This window comes from Bubalus kerabau, chromosome 3 (assembly GCF_029407905.1).
Source record: "Bubalus kerabau isolate K-KA32 ecotype Philippines breed swamp buffalo chromosome 3, PCC_UOA_SB_1v2, whole genome shotgun sequence".
NCBI lineage: Eukaryota > Metazoa > Chordata > Mammalia > Artiodactyla > Bovidae > Bubalus > Bubalus kerabau.
Window position 1 is genome coordinate 48,401,227 of NC_073626.1, and position 14,851 is coordinate 48,416,077.

General features: G+C 42.5%; 1 protein-coding gene across 21 annotated transcripts in view; it reads right to left on the minus strand.

Moving 5' to 3' along the window:
* Window positions 1-14,851, minus strand: part of DST (dystonin) — a 514,655-nt gene that overhangs the window by 162,023 nt on the left and 337,781 nt on the right. For 20 of the 21 annotated variants that reach the window (XM_055571805.1, XM_055571789.1, XM_055571786.1 and 17 more), the window contains 5 exons: window positions 13,658-13,820; window positions 12,761-12,844; window positions 11,768-11,875; window positions 11,203-11,301; window positions 1,305-1,433 (listed from right to left, as the gene is read on the minus strand). In XM_055571805.1, the coding sequence (XP_055427780.1) occupies window positions 1,305-1,433; window positions 11,203-11,301; window positions 11,768-11,875; window positions 12,761-12,844; window positions 13,658-13,820 (583 nt within the window). Of the gene's footprint in view, window positions 1-1,304; window positions 1,434-1,482; window positions 4,661-5,218; window positions 7,790-11,202; window positions 11,302-11,767; window positions 11,876-12,760; window positions 12,845-13,657; window positions 13,821-14,851 lie in introns of those variants that run through there. The other variant, XM_055571806.1, reaches the window with a different exon arrangement.

Below are 14,851 nucleotides of genomic sequence, written 5' to 3' on the forward strand. Positions count from 1 at the left end.
GATCTATAAAATTCTGGAGCACTCACAACCACAGAATGAGGACATACCAAGGGTTTATAAACCACATTCCTCAGAAGAAACTTGTTCTCCACAAAGAAATCCTTGCTAAGGTCTGTGTCCCTATTTTAATTGTTTTCCTGTTTAACAGGGGGGAAATTAAGATATTTTAAACTAAATATTCACATTCACTTTGAAGGCTTTAGGTTTAAAACACTCAATGTAATTGTGTTTTCCAACTTATTTCCTCTACACTCTATAAAATGCAGTTTGCTAGACTATGAGCTAAGCTGGCTTGATTTCAACTGAATGAGAATTTAAGCAAATACTCAGGTTTATAAACCTCTCCTGGGGGAACCTCAGAGATGGCACACCTGCCTTGCACCACAGGTGAAATTTGACAAGATACTGAAGTTCTCCACTATTAGATTATGCCAACAATGTCTGTTTCAAGTGATGACAAGTGTGTGTCGATGCAGAGCTTGAAGGTAAAAAGCTACTGAGCACCTCTGTGATTTCCACAGGTCAGGAGGGCACTATAGAAAATGTACCCCAGAAAACTGCTGCTTAACTTAGCAGAGGTTTATTTTTCAAAAATAAACCAGCAATTCCAATGCTATCACCAGCAATAGTAACCCTGCTTAATTTAATCCAGTCCCCTAGGAGCATCAGGTGGGGCATTCCAATGGACACCTTGGAGCAGTAACATCTCACAAGAGGTAGCCAGTCAACCAATGCCAAGTAGACAAGTTTAGCCCACAGAACTGAAGGCTTAATTAGGAGAGGGAAAGAACCTAGAATTCCTGGTGGAGGGCAGAAGTTGTTTTCTTTAGGAAATAGAAAAAAATCCAGAAAAGCACAACTAATTTCAATCCTCACATGTTGTCATCTTGGTTTGTGTTTTGTTCTTCTTGAAACTTGTTCACATTCTAAGAAGGAACCTGCATCTCTTTATGACACAAGAGTGCGTGGACGTACTCAGGGCACAAAAGAGAGTGACTCTGCTCTCCAGCAGTGCTTATCACAAAGACCAAGAAGCACAGCTCACTGTGAGGAGGACCAGGACCACATATTGGCTGACTAATAGTGAGATTAGTACTGATAAAGTTCAGAATTTGGAGCAGAGAGAGTGTCTTCTGCCACATACTGTGCTTCCTTGGGCAAGTTACTGAACCTCTCTGACCTTCATTTATAGATGCCCAAAGAAACGGGGAAAACTAAAGAATTAAAAGTATTTTTTAGATGGACTATATCGACTCAGTAAATTATCACTGTAATTATTAGTCAACCAGCATCTCGGTGAATACCTTTTGCTTAGAAAAGGAAGACTTTCCAGCCTTCTCTCCATCTCTCAATGTCTTGCTGATATTTGATACCCATTTTTGTAATTCTTTGGCTTTTTCAACATGCTCTTTCTTTTCTTCTTCCAGTGACTTCTGACGGGTGTGAGTGATTTAAAAAAAAAAAGACATATTCCAGTAAATGACCAAACTATTAATCACTTCACAGAAAACAAGGATGTAAAAATATTTTTTTCATCACACACGGGTTACTGAGATATTTTATTCATTCACTTAACCAAATTCAACACATCACGTAGCAGATGTACTTCCAAAAAGTTTAGGGTAGCAAAGCAAACTATGACAAGCACTTTTGAATGATCAATCCAACCTCCCAGCTGGTCTGTTAACATGACATATTCAAAAACTCAGCTTTATTCATGAAGCACTAGAAGCTCTTTGAATCGCTGCCTTTGCATTAGCATTACAATCAGAATTCTCTAGACAGAAAAATCTGAGACAATGGCAAGCTGAAAAAATAAAGTCTACAAAAGACAAAAAAAAACCACACAGAACTAAGAAAATCCTCCCCCATCCTGCAGCAGGTAAACCACTCACAATGCTGCTTTTAATTACAAAGTTGTAACTAGAAATGGGAGATGGTGGTAAACATATTATACGTAAAGTAGATTACAGCATACAGAAAAACTAAAAACGTGACTTTTTCAAGGCGATCTGAACCACCACAGCCTCACGGATATGGGAACAAATACACATTTCCCCTTGGGTTTCATGGTGCTTTTGAAGTGTTCTTTCGGTGAGTGTAATGAATCCTTGAACAAATGGGAACCCTAATAGCAGGCTGGATCCCATCAGGGATGCAGAATTCTGAAGTAAGGATGCTGTAAACTCAGTGATGTTTCTCAAGCTTGTCTCATATTTCAGGTAAAATACTTTTATTTTACTGTGGGTAGGAGTTCAAAAAACGAATCTCAAAGCTAAATGGAACCATTATGAAGAGCAGTAAATCTTTTGTTATTTTCAATTTTAAACATATTCTCTCTCAGGCAGATTGGAGTCTAAAATCCAAGTAACCTGACATTTAGTCTAGAGGAGTGATGCAAATTTCTTCCAGATCAGGAGACGGCAACTGTGTTGTGTAAAGGACTAGAGGACAAGTATTTCAGGCTCTGGGAGCCATACGGTCACTGTCAGAACTACTCAACTCTGTCCTTGTGCCCAAAAGTAAGCCAAAGATAGTATGTACACAAGAGTGTGTCTACGTTCCAATAAAACTTTATTTAAAAAAAAATTATAAATGAAAAGTATTCTCTCTTCTGAGCAGTGTTTCCAGCCCTCAAGAAACTGATGGTGCTTCCAGCGTGTGACAGTGACCAGAGTGTGATCTTATCATTAAGCTGTGGGCACAGCAATGTGAACTAACACAGCATTTCCCGTATGCCTGCTTATGTGAACATGCCCTGTTACGAAGAATAATAGAGGCTGGAAATTCCTGTCATCAAGGGTTCGGATACTTCTAGGAGTTTAAGTCCTGTGTGGAAATCAAAATCGGCTTTTTCTAAGGCTTCTTTGTATGTCAGCTTTCTTTTCGTCTGGGGACACAGGATGTTTCTGACATAGGACTTTTGATCTTTGAGCTTCGTAGCAATGAAGACATCTATAATCCCTACTTGCAGAGCTTCTTCAATGGACAAGCGGGACTGAGCCTGGGGCTCCATCAGGCCCCCTGTCAGGTACTGAAATTCTAGACATCGGATTCCCATGTCCTTACTGATGATGTTTGCACCCACAGTTTCCACCACGGACATCACTTTGTTGGTGACAGGGTGGCTGACCCCCGTGACCACTAGCTCGCACTGCCGCAGCTGCTGGGCAAAGCCCTCGTCCACCAGGCCTCTGTGCAAGGCCTCGGCCACCCGGTACCTCTTGCCGGTCAGCGGGTCGATGATGCCCCCGGTGCTGACTTGGGCTTCAAGGCATCGGAGAGCAGTGATCCGATCAATCAGATTCCGACGGGAGGCCTTCAGCACAGAGATCCTCTCCCCGCTGGACGTCAGCCAGTAACCCGCAATAGGACTGTGCACATCCTTCTTGGGGACCAACCGGCTCAGCAAGGAATCGGCAAGTTCTGTGAGCGTAAGGAGGCCTTCCTGATACTTTTTGATGGCAGCTTTGTCGATGGTTCCCTGCTCTATGGCCTCGCTGATACTGAACTGTAATCCGGTCTTAGCATCAGTCAGCATGCGACAAGGTTGCCCATAGGACTCATAAAACGTGGCTTCCTTCCACTGATACTGCTGCCCTGAGAGCTCCAGGTATGTACTTTTCTCGATCAGGGTTCTCTGGAAAGCCTCGTAGGCTGTCAGCTCTGCTCCCGTCCTAGTATCTACAACAGCAATCCTGTGAGTTTTTGCTACATTGAGATTGGAAATGTTCTTCTCCCCAAATGGAAACAGAAAGCACTGGCTGTCTACATCAAAGACACACATGCGCAGTAATTCCGAGTAATACAGGGCTTGCTTGTTATTGGGATTAGGGAAGACGCGGCTATTGCTGGAGGGCTCATGTAAAAACTGCAGGATGGCGTTATTTAGCAGTCCTTGCTGCAGGGCAATTTCTGGGGGAACCCGAATGCCCCTTGTGGGGTCAATGACGCCCCCACTGGCGATCTGCACCTCCAATATATGTTTGCCCCTCTGTCTGTCAACCATTCTATTTTCCATGGCCTGAAACACTGACAGCACCTTAGAGGAACATGGATAGCCCAGGGCTGCCTTCTCTGCCTCAAGGAGCCTGATTTTAAATTCAGGGTCAACCATACCTTTAAGGACTGCATCCTCAACAGAATAGGTCTGCCCTGAAAGGGGGTCAATTATGAAACCTGTGGCCGCCTGAGCTTCTAAAAACGCTAAAGCCATCATCTTGTCAATGATGATTTTCTTGGCGGCTGAGGAAAAGGAAATCTTTTCTTTTGTGGATTCCAGGTAAAGCCCTGCGATGGAAGTGGCTTTTGTCAAAAACTTGCTCAGAGTTTTCTGAACTTCTTCAATGGTCTTAAGACCAAGTCGCAGCTGCTCAACTGTTTTCATGTCCAGAAGCTTAGCCTCAACCAACTGCCTGGCCGTCACGGTGTGCCGGAGCCCTTGGAACTGAAACTCATCATCCCTGACCAAGCATGCATGATCGCCATCAAAGTTCTGAAAGGTCTCTGGTTCTGAGTTTTTGTTTAGAAAATCTCTCTTGAGCCCACCCACTGCCCTGCACCCTTCGAGCATCCATTCTTCACTGCCAGGGGCTGGATTCTTCTCTTGCGTTAATGCTGTGACTTCCGCACGCATGGCACAATGCTTGGTCCTAGCTATCTGTAACAGGAATTTACAAGATGTTAAAAGTCATCTAAAGAACGTTCTCACGTTACCCACTCCTAATCCAAATATAATTCCTAGAACAACAAAGATTACATAAGAGAAGAAAACTGTTAAGCCCCAGAGGGTTCATGAATAAGGAATGCTATTTTGAGAGTCTGAAGTTTAAACTTTAGATGACTATTAAGTATTAAAATGGTATATCTGAAAAAGATGGGAGATGAAACCTGTCCACAGAATGTGTTAGAAATTAAAACTAACTGCTTGCTTTTTCTAGTTTTCTTTAGGGTCAAATTTTTCAGAATAGAATCCCTTTTGATACCAACAGGATAGCCATGCCATCTGTGTTTTTCATCTTAAGCATTTAAAAACTAAAGACTATGGTTTGTAATAAAGATTCAGGTAAATCACTAGAAAATAATAGCATGATTTTCTGTCGGAACTACAAACAGCCAATCACATTCAATATGGCTAAAAGAATACAGCCTAGCAGAGAAACAAGAGCGAAAACCTGACAGAGGGTAACTGGTAAAAGTCCCAGAACCCAGGGAATACCTCGAAGGGCGCCAGAAGCGTCACCAGATCTATTTCACACTTGTCATCTTGACACCTGATGGCGGGTCTGGAACTATACAGAGCTTGATCTCTTGGCTTCTCAATTTCTGACAGTCTTGCAATGGGGTTCGTCTCATCAAAAGTTATCTGTAACTCGGTGCATGTTTGAGAAAAGTACTCTGAGTAGCACTGCTGGATTTTCTCTTTCTCAACTGGAGCCCCTGATGGCCTGCCCTGGATCTCCTTCTGTACATGCTCTGCACCCCAACGCTGCCATCTTTCCTCCGAGGGCTGTGGTTCCTGAGTCCACCTCTGCAGAGGGACCCCAGCCACGGGGGGAGTGGAGGGGAGGTCCCTGGGGCCTGGACCCTCTTTCCCTGCCATCTCAGGGTCTGGCTTGATGGCTGTGTTCTTTTTCTGGATTTCACCCTGGAGCACCACTAACTGATGCTCGTGCTCCTTTATCTGCTGGTCCATCTTCTGCTTCAGGTTTTCCACCTCCCGCTTCTGGGCCACCAGCTCATCCTCAAGCTTCCGACACTTCTGGTAGTGATGGGCCTGCCCATCCTGCCCTTGGTGCATCTGCTGGCGATACTGCTGGAGCTGCTTCTCAAGTTCTTGGATGTTTGTCTCACAGAGCCTGGCATTCTCTTGAGCCCTGCTGTTTTCCCGCTGCAGAGACACGAAGTCCAGCTGGATGCCCGAAATATCATGTTCTGTAATATCTTTGGAGTCCATCAATTTTTCCATCCTCTTCCGAAACTCTTCCGCAGAACGCTTGAATTTCTCAGACTCTTCCTGAAACAGAACCATCTTCCTGTGGGTCACCTGCTCCTCTAGGGTCTTTAAGTGCAGTTCGTCTTGCACCTTCTTCAGCCTGCTGTTCAGGTCCTGCACCTGTGCCCGCTGCATCTGCACCGTCTGCTCCCCGAGGCGCTTCTCCTCTTTGGATGCACTCAGCTCCGCGCTCAGACTTCGCACCTCCTTCTCTGTGTTCTGGATGATGCGGTCTTGCTGGTCACACTTCTGCTTGAATTCACTCACTAAATGCTGACTCTGGGCCAGGTCTTCTTCCAGGCATTTGATTCTCCTTTGGAAATCCTGTTCCGTTTTGGTCTGTTTGTGCAAGTGCTCGGTGGTGGTGCGAAGCTGGTCTTTGAAACCATCCGCCTGGAGTTTCAGTGTTTCGCATCTTTGCTGGATGGCTTGTTTCTCTAAGACCACCTCTGCCGATTCTGCCTGAATTCTCTGCATCGTTAACTTGGTTTGGTTATTCTGCCTGGTGAGCTCCTCCACCTTGTGCCTGAGCTTGTCCGCATGCTCATTACTTCTCTCCAATTCCTCTTTCAGCTTTTGGATTTTCTCGTTATTCTCCTTTTCGGCTTGAATATTCTGAAGCAACTGTGCGTGACTTTTCTCAAACTGCTCTTTCAGGTTATCTGACGTTCTCTGGCAGGACCATGCTCTTTCTCTAGAGGACACCTTGCTATCCTGTGGAGAAGTAACCTGTGAGTTTAGATGCTGCATGCTCCTCTCAGCGGCAGCCTGCGTCCTGCTGATCCGGTCCCCCTCCCTCTGGAGCTTGCCCTGCTCCTGCTGCAGCGACTCCAGTTCCAGCTCATAGCTGTGCTTCATCCTTGTGAGGTCGGCAGCCTCCCGCCTGACCTCCGCAGCCCTCCCCGTGGTCTGGGTCAGCTGCCTGCCCAGCTCCTGGAGCTGCCGCGAGTACCCCTCCTCGGCCTGGTCCTTCCTTTCCAGTTCCAGCTTCAGGCACCTCAGGGACTTGTTGGTCTCATCCAGTTTCTCTTTGAGCGAGCGGGCCTTCTCCTCCGAGGAGGTTTTTTCGAGCTGCAGGGCGCCGAGTTCACACTTCAGCTTCCTCACGTCCTGCTCGGCCCTCCTGTTGGCCGCCATCAGCTCGTCCACCTGCTCCTTCAGGTCCTTCGCCTCGGCATTCGGACAAGCTGGGTGCGCGCTTTCTCTGCACGGATGCTGCATTTCTGTTACTGTTCTTCGGGCTTCCGAGTCGATTTTCTGCTTTCCCTCCAGCTGCTTCTCTGCCGCCTGCTTCTGGAACGTGAGGTCTTTCTCCATCCGCTCCATCAGCTCCAGGAGCTCGGCTTCATGGGCCTTCTTCCTCCTCAGCTCCGCCATGAGCTCGCCCCTCTGCCGCTCGAGCTCCTGGAGGCTGCAGTCCTTCCTGGTCAGACGCTCCTCCAGCGCCCTCTGGGCAGCGCTATGCTCCGCCAGCTGCTCCCGGAAGCCGCGCAGGTCGCGCTCCACCGCCTGCAGCTCCTGGCGGTACCGCTGGGCCTCGCTCTCCGCGCGCGCCTTCTGCAGCGCGATGTCCGCCGCGTCCCTGCGCTGCCTCCTCAGCGCGTCCTCCGCCGCCTCCCGGACTCTGGGGAGCTCCTGCTCCGCCCGGGACTTCTGCCTCTCGAGCTCGGCCAGCACCTTCTCCAGCTCTGTGATCTTCCCCGCGAGTTGGCGGTTCTCCCGCACGGTCGCCTCCTGCCGCTGGAGCAGGTCTGAGTACACCCCTTGCTCTGAAGCCTCCTGACGCCTCTGCATCTACGAGAGACGTTCAGAAGGGTCAGACCCGCGCCGCCCCAGCCCGTCTGCAGGCGTCCAGAGCCGCGCTCGCCAAAGGACCGACAACGGGGAGGGAGACGCAAGGCAGCCCGAGCCCCGCCACCGCCACCAGAGAAAGAGCTTCAGGAAGTCAGCAGTGGGGGGAAACCACAGACCCTGTGTGGCGGCTTTTCTAAGCCGAGGAATCTTTCTTTTTCTTTTTTGCCTCTTAGGAATAATTTTGCTTTTAAAATTTGCTAGCTCAGGATTTTAGAGCAAGAAGGAACCTTACAGCCTGACTCTCACCTCAGATGAGGACACTGAGGTCTAGAAAACCTCAGTAATTTTGAAAACCCATGCAAAACAGGCAGATGACAAAGTAGGAACAGCAATTCTCACAGCAGTCCTCTTGCACTCTCACACACAACCTAGTCCTACGAGCTAAGAACATACAACATATAGGAACTGAACGACATGAGAGAATTCAGTCTTCAGTTTCTAGCCCAAAAGAAATTAAAAATGATATTTAAAAGAAAGAAGATACAGAACTTTGGAACTAAGAGTCAATTGAGGAAACAATACTTAACAGGAGGAAGGAGGAAATTATATAAAAATTTATAATTTTCTAAAATCTAATTCCTCACTAATTTATATTTGCCCTACTATGATACTTACAATAATCAGAATTGCTAATGCAAAGGCAGCCATAGTCCTGGTGCTTTAGAGAAGACACGCTTCATATACTCACAGACTTTGTTCCTGTCATTAATGACATGGCCCATATGAATCCACCTTGACAAGTACCTTCAGATAACTCCACAAACATAAAGATATGTGTTAAATATAAATGCTTATAAAAGTATACTTAGGAATTCAGCTCCAATTAAGAAAATTTGTTCACTCTATTGATTACAAATCGATCTCAGCTGGGAGGAATATACTTGACTAGAACAATGTGATCACAGCTAGTTTATAATCACATTTAACTTCTCTTTACTAACATCATAAGCTTATTAGTGTTGTATTATCAGTTAAAAATCATCATAGTTAGAAGTAACTTAAACAGAAGGAGGGAAATTATTCTAAATAGCAGGTTTTATTTTCATTGAAACGCCTTAGTAAATCTTAAGAATCAGACCACACATCTTATTTTGCATCCTCTCATAACATGATTGCCAATAATTTTGATGAGAATTTTGGTTGTTTCCTTTGCTAACCTAAATATGATTTATAGTAAGAATTCATATGAAAACAAATCTCATCACAGTCTGTAATATTTAGTGCTCTGTTTGTTATCAGGGTCAACTCTTAATGACACTGAAGCATTTTATCTGCTTAGACATTAAAAGTATTCCATATATTAATATTTTGAGTAGACAACTTCTAAAAGGGTCTTTCTCATTTCTCATCAAATTTCCTTTCCAACTTAGCTATTGTGAAGAAGTTTTGATCCCTTTCTTTTTTTTCTTGGTCATAGTCTGAGGTTTAAAAAAAATGAAAATTCTCTCAGGAAAAGAAAAAAAGAAGTTAAACTCTCAGTGTCTTGGAATCATTTAAGTGACTGCTAATCTCATGTTGCCTAGATAACTATAATCTTTTTAAGCAAAGATCAGAAAAATTACTAGAGATCATTTAGTTCTATTACTGATTTCCTCTCTTGTGTATCTCAAACTTATTCACATAAAATAACTTCAAGTTTTAACTAAATTTTTCCCAAGGAGACGTGCTGTCTTAATCTCAGCAATTAATATATTCTGCTGTCAACACAGACTAGAAAAATCTCTTTATCCATTAAATATCCATTACAGATACCCTACTAATATTTCTGTAGCTAATTTGGTATTATCTTTGAAATTAACATGGCTCCCTCTTTGATTCCATGTTTATTATGGAAAATTCTGCTCTCTGACCAAGATTTCGCATGTGGGTCTTAGACACCCAGTTTCAGAAACACTTCTTTGTGGAATCTGAAAATTGAGCTATGTATCTTTTATAAGATACTCCATTATTAAGACCCTTAAGTGGTGAATTTTTAATAAAGAATTTAAAAATCTATTTTAAATTATAATAGTCCTTTCACAGACTTCCATAAACTATATTATTTTGACTTTCACTTCAATATAAATCTTTAACATTTCAAAGGATGACAAGCATAATTTAGATATATTTCAGGCTTTTTGAAATATCTTTTGGGTCTATCAACTTCTGGTACTCTACCCCATCAGATAAATTGAGCAAAGTGGCTCATATGTGTACAATCAGACATACATAGTAATAAAGGAAAGCCTTAACTTATTTTATTTTACCTTTAACTACTAAATATACAATTTAAAAGATCTGCCTACCACTTAAAATGGAATATCTCTTAAAAACTAAAAATGTAAAAAAATTGTGGACCTTTCATAGATGAGAAGTGTATGCCAATTATTTGGATGTGAAAATACTCTGGTTCTCCTTTCTAAGCCCAAAGGTAGTTAGTTATAAAGACTTGCAAATAGCGATGTTAGTGCTAGTAACTCTGAACAGACAGAAATAGTTTACAAAAGTAGTCACACTTTTTTTAAAAACTAAGAAAGCAACATCTATTAGACATTTGCTACCATTTTGGTCCTCTTATTATATGAATGGAGTTAAACTAAGTACAATCACCTTCAGAATTTCAACAATGGTCTAATTTAAATGGCCAATACCCCACACTTTACTTATTGTAGCATTCGATTGACTATTTTTGTCTGTTCTGAGGTCAGGAATAGAAAGTATATCAAGATGACAAAGCACAGCATAATACCTTCAAAATTAGATATAATAGCCTCTTATAAAAACATACGTTCATGAATAACTCCCTATTCTGAATATATTATTAAATGCACAGAGTCTTTTTAATATATACCATATCTTTTTGACAAAAATAAAAAAACACCTCAATTATTAAAAAGCATTACCATTTTGTATAAATACCTGCTACTTCTAACTTAATGGTGTTTCTGTTTTAAATCCTTGAAGATGTAAATTAATTTAAAAGATATAAAACAAATTTGTTTATGTAATATTTCTGCAGACATCCTAACAGTAGTAACTATACTTCAAAGAAAACTGGAAAAAATTCTGCTAAACTGCCTACATTCCATAATGTAAACAGAGCCATTTATGACATTAACCCTCTCATATTAGATAGAGTCCTAGAGAGAAAATAAAAATGTTTTTCTTTTGTTCCCCAAAATGGTTGTTTCTTTTTTTGCAATGCTTTTCAATTTGACAGAATCTCAGTAACAATCTAAAAAATGCCAGGTCTCTACTGTTTTTCACTGTAATTTTATAACTAATCACTTATACATCAGATCTCAACCATGTGAGTTTATCATGAAGCCACCTCATGGCTCCTTGCCAGTGACCTGCCCATGGTTAATGGTTACCTCCTCCTCCTCCAATCTCTTCAATGAGTCCCCAGCAAATTTAATATATTGTGTCATGAGGGTGACCAGAGCCGTGTATCGGGTCCTCAGGTCCATGAACTACAAGTAAAGAAAAACAAAATAATAGAAACATAATCTCCATTTGCCCTAAATGAGTTGAGCAAGCACCAAGTAATAATTAAAACATTAATTAGGCTTTGGGGCAGGGAAGCTCATGACTCCTAGTAATGATAACCACATAGGAGCAACAGGCATTCAGTATTCTCTGCAATTCACTCATCTTGAATGAGGATTTTCAAAGAGCTTCTTAAAACTCTCAACAAAATGTATTGTTATAGGTAAAGAGTAGCTACTTGGAATGACGGACTGCTCTGGACTTGGATTGTGATCAAAGTTGTACAACATTTCAAAGGTACTGAATGTCACTAAATTCTACACATAAAAATGATTAAGATGGTGAATTTTCTACTATGTATATTTCACCATAATACAAATATATAAATCTAAAACTGCTAGAGTGCCGCTTCTCTGTTTTGCATGCTCCCTGTCTCTAGACGGTCACCACCTCCTGAATGACGAGATCTGCTGAGCTCTGCATTCTCCGTCGTTTCACTGGAGACTTTTGCTGCGAATCCACCATGGCCCGGTAGGTCATCGTTTGTAATTCGTAGTCCTGCATGAAGAAATCGGTAAGATTAACCATGGCAAAGCACTAACGCTTCATTCTATAGTGATCTTTGATGCAGAGAAAGGGAATCCAGTTTCACTGAATGACTTTAAATAAAAAATATTGCAAAAACACATTTTCAGGAATCAATCCAATCCTGAGATGTTTCCAAGGTGGTAATAAAAATCAGAAACATTTAGGGTGGTCAGGAAAGTTCCTAAGTCCCTTTAGGAGCTCATGGACACATTTAGGAACAACGTGCCAGTTATTTTCAGTCTCCCCTTCTTCTAGATAAAAAATGGGACTGCAGATCCGAATGGCCAGAGCCGAGATGTGGCGGGTGACTCAGAGCACATGGGAACCATCCCTAAGGGAGATGTTCTTCCATGGAATATCACAGCAATATTTGCATGGATATTCAAGCAATATTTCCAGGGACACTCCATCAATACTTCCATGGAATACTGCAGCAATACTCACATGGAATCCTAACCCAGACTAATGGGTTAGGGTTAGGTGGGTGTTCCAGCAATACCTGAAGGGGTAAGGCAAGGGGGTTAGGGTTAGGTGGGTGTTCCAGCAATACCTGAAGGGGTAAGGGAAGGAAGGGGTAAGCGAAGCAGAAAGAGGCAGATGACAGAGCTACATTTTCTCCTGGTGTACATGGGGGTGTGGGCAAGCTGTGAGTGTGTGGGACACGGAGAGAGACGTAAAGAAGCAGGGGTTTTCACATGACTCAGGTTTCCATGAAGAATTAACAGGTGACAGTGAAGATTCTCTGTTTCACTTTTCAACACAGACTGAATAACCCGTGAAGGCTTAAAAAGAGCACTGTGGAAACATCCCCCTGAACACCTGAACGTGAAATCTGATGCAAGGAACTAGTCTCACCTTCACCGCAGTGGAGTACTGTTCTGCGTACTTCTGACACTCGTCCATTTTGCTCTGTTTCATTTCTATTTCAGAAACCAGCATCTATAAATGCACACAGGTTAGCAGAAAAGCAACAAGGAATTCTATGCTGTCCAACAACTTGAGATCTCAGGCACTAATACCTATATCACTTAAGACTACAGCTCTCTACCCTACTTTACTTTTAAGTACAGCCTTTATTAATCAATTAATTTATCTGGCTGCACTGCTTGGCCTATGGGATCTTAGTTCCCACACCAGGGATTGAACCCATGTCCTCGGCAATGAAAGCAGAGATTCCTAACCACTGCACTGCCAGGGAACTCCTTCTACCCCACTGCACTTAATGTCATCTGCCTTATGGGTGAAGTTCAAACATTCAAGTTCAAGCCACTACGTGACACCCCCTCGTGGGGCTTCCAAAGCAGAAATTAGTAAACTCCGTGGGAATTATCCACAAGTAGGCCTGAAACCCTTTGCTCCTTAATCCTAATCTTGACCTAAAGAGAGCTAGAAATTACTGGCCCCTCAAGATGGAACAAAAATCTCACAGCATTTAACTCTGTCAAACGTGGCTGTTTAATTTTCTACAACTAACCATTTTTTAAAATGTAGGGTCCTAATCTAACCTCAATGATCATTAGACACTTGAACTGTCCCAACATGAAACTTTCTTATTCCTTATGGTTTCAAAATTGACCTCCAATAAATCAAAGAAGTAATGTATATAGGTCTGAGAGCACATTTTTAACATTTATGATTTACTCCTGTCTTCCTTGAAATAGTTGCTGACCTACTGTCTTAACAAAAGAAAGGAAGGTCAAGGTCATGAGTGACTAAATGCAGACACAACCATGAGGAGCTATGTTTGCATACCTTCTGTTGATTCAACTGTGTGGCCAGAGCTTTACTATTTTCAGGCTGATTTTCTTGAATTTTCCTCTGAGTAGTTTCAACTTGCTGGATCCAATCATCCAGCAGATGATATGTATCTCTGTAGTACTTCAGTGACTTGCCAATGCCTTCCAAGTCCCGTAACCTAAGTGGATCACAACAGAATAGCCAGTTTTCAAGAGCAACCAGTAGGGAGGTGGAACATGCAGAAGAGGAGGGAGGGACAAACTAACTGTCCTAAGTGCCACCACAGGGGAGTGTCCAGAGTTCAAGGCTGAAGCACCCTAGGCCAATTTCCAAGGGCCCCTGCACTGCTGTGGGTTGAATACAAATTACTTTTCTCCAGGACTTGTGCAGTTTATTAGTACTGATTGCTCTAGAGGCAAATCCAAGAGACTAAAGCTGGAAAGCAGGAAAACTGGAAACAATCAGCAAGTCTTGAAGACCCAAAGCTTGTAGCAATGACAGTTTCACTTCTGAACTCATGACCTGGTTACAATGAATGGTTCAACATGAACTCAGAGAATACGTTTCAGGAGCTGTAATTGAACACCCAGTCTCCATGACTGTAAAGCCACTACATTAAACCTACAGATCATGTATTTTAGAGATTAGCTACTGTGTATTTAAAAATAACGTATTTGTCACACATGGCACTATATTATAAAAGCATTTTAGCTACATTAATAAAAACATAAAAAATGAATGAGAAAGAACACTATTCCATTTCGTCCCCAAAACTATCCCATTTCCTTTCACTTCTTTATTTCAGTCACTGGGCAAATGATCTTGACTTTCTTTTATCTTTGGGCTAGAATGAACATCAGGCCATTTCAGTTTCTTTTACCCTTCTTGCCTACTATAGATACTACATCCCACCCTAGGAAATGCATGATTCATGCTCCTATTACTAAGTCATGGTTATTTGGATATTATCAGTTAGCAATGACTAGAGAACTGCATTGTTTTTTCCTTCAGAAAATGCAAGTAGATTAACACTACAAATGCCAGACTACATCAATAATTGTAATAATACAAAACTGAGAAGTACTCATTTGGAAGTTAAGCATCTTGCTCAAGGCCATCCTATAAAAAAGAAATGTAATTAGATGCAGCTCTTGCAATTAACACAAGTAACTGTTCTATGGAATGAATTACATATGGGGGTAGAAAGCC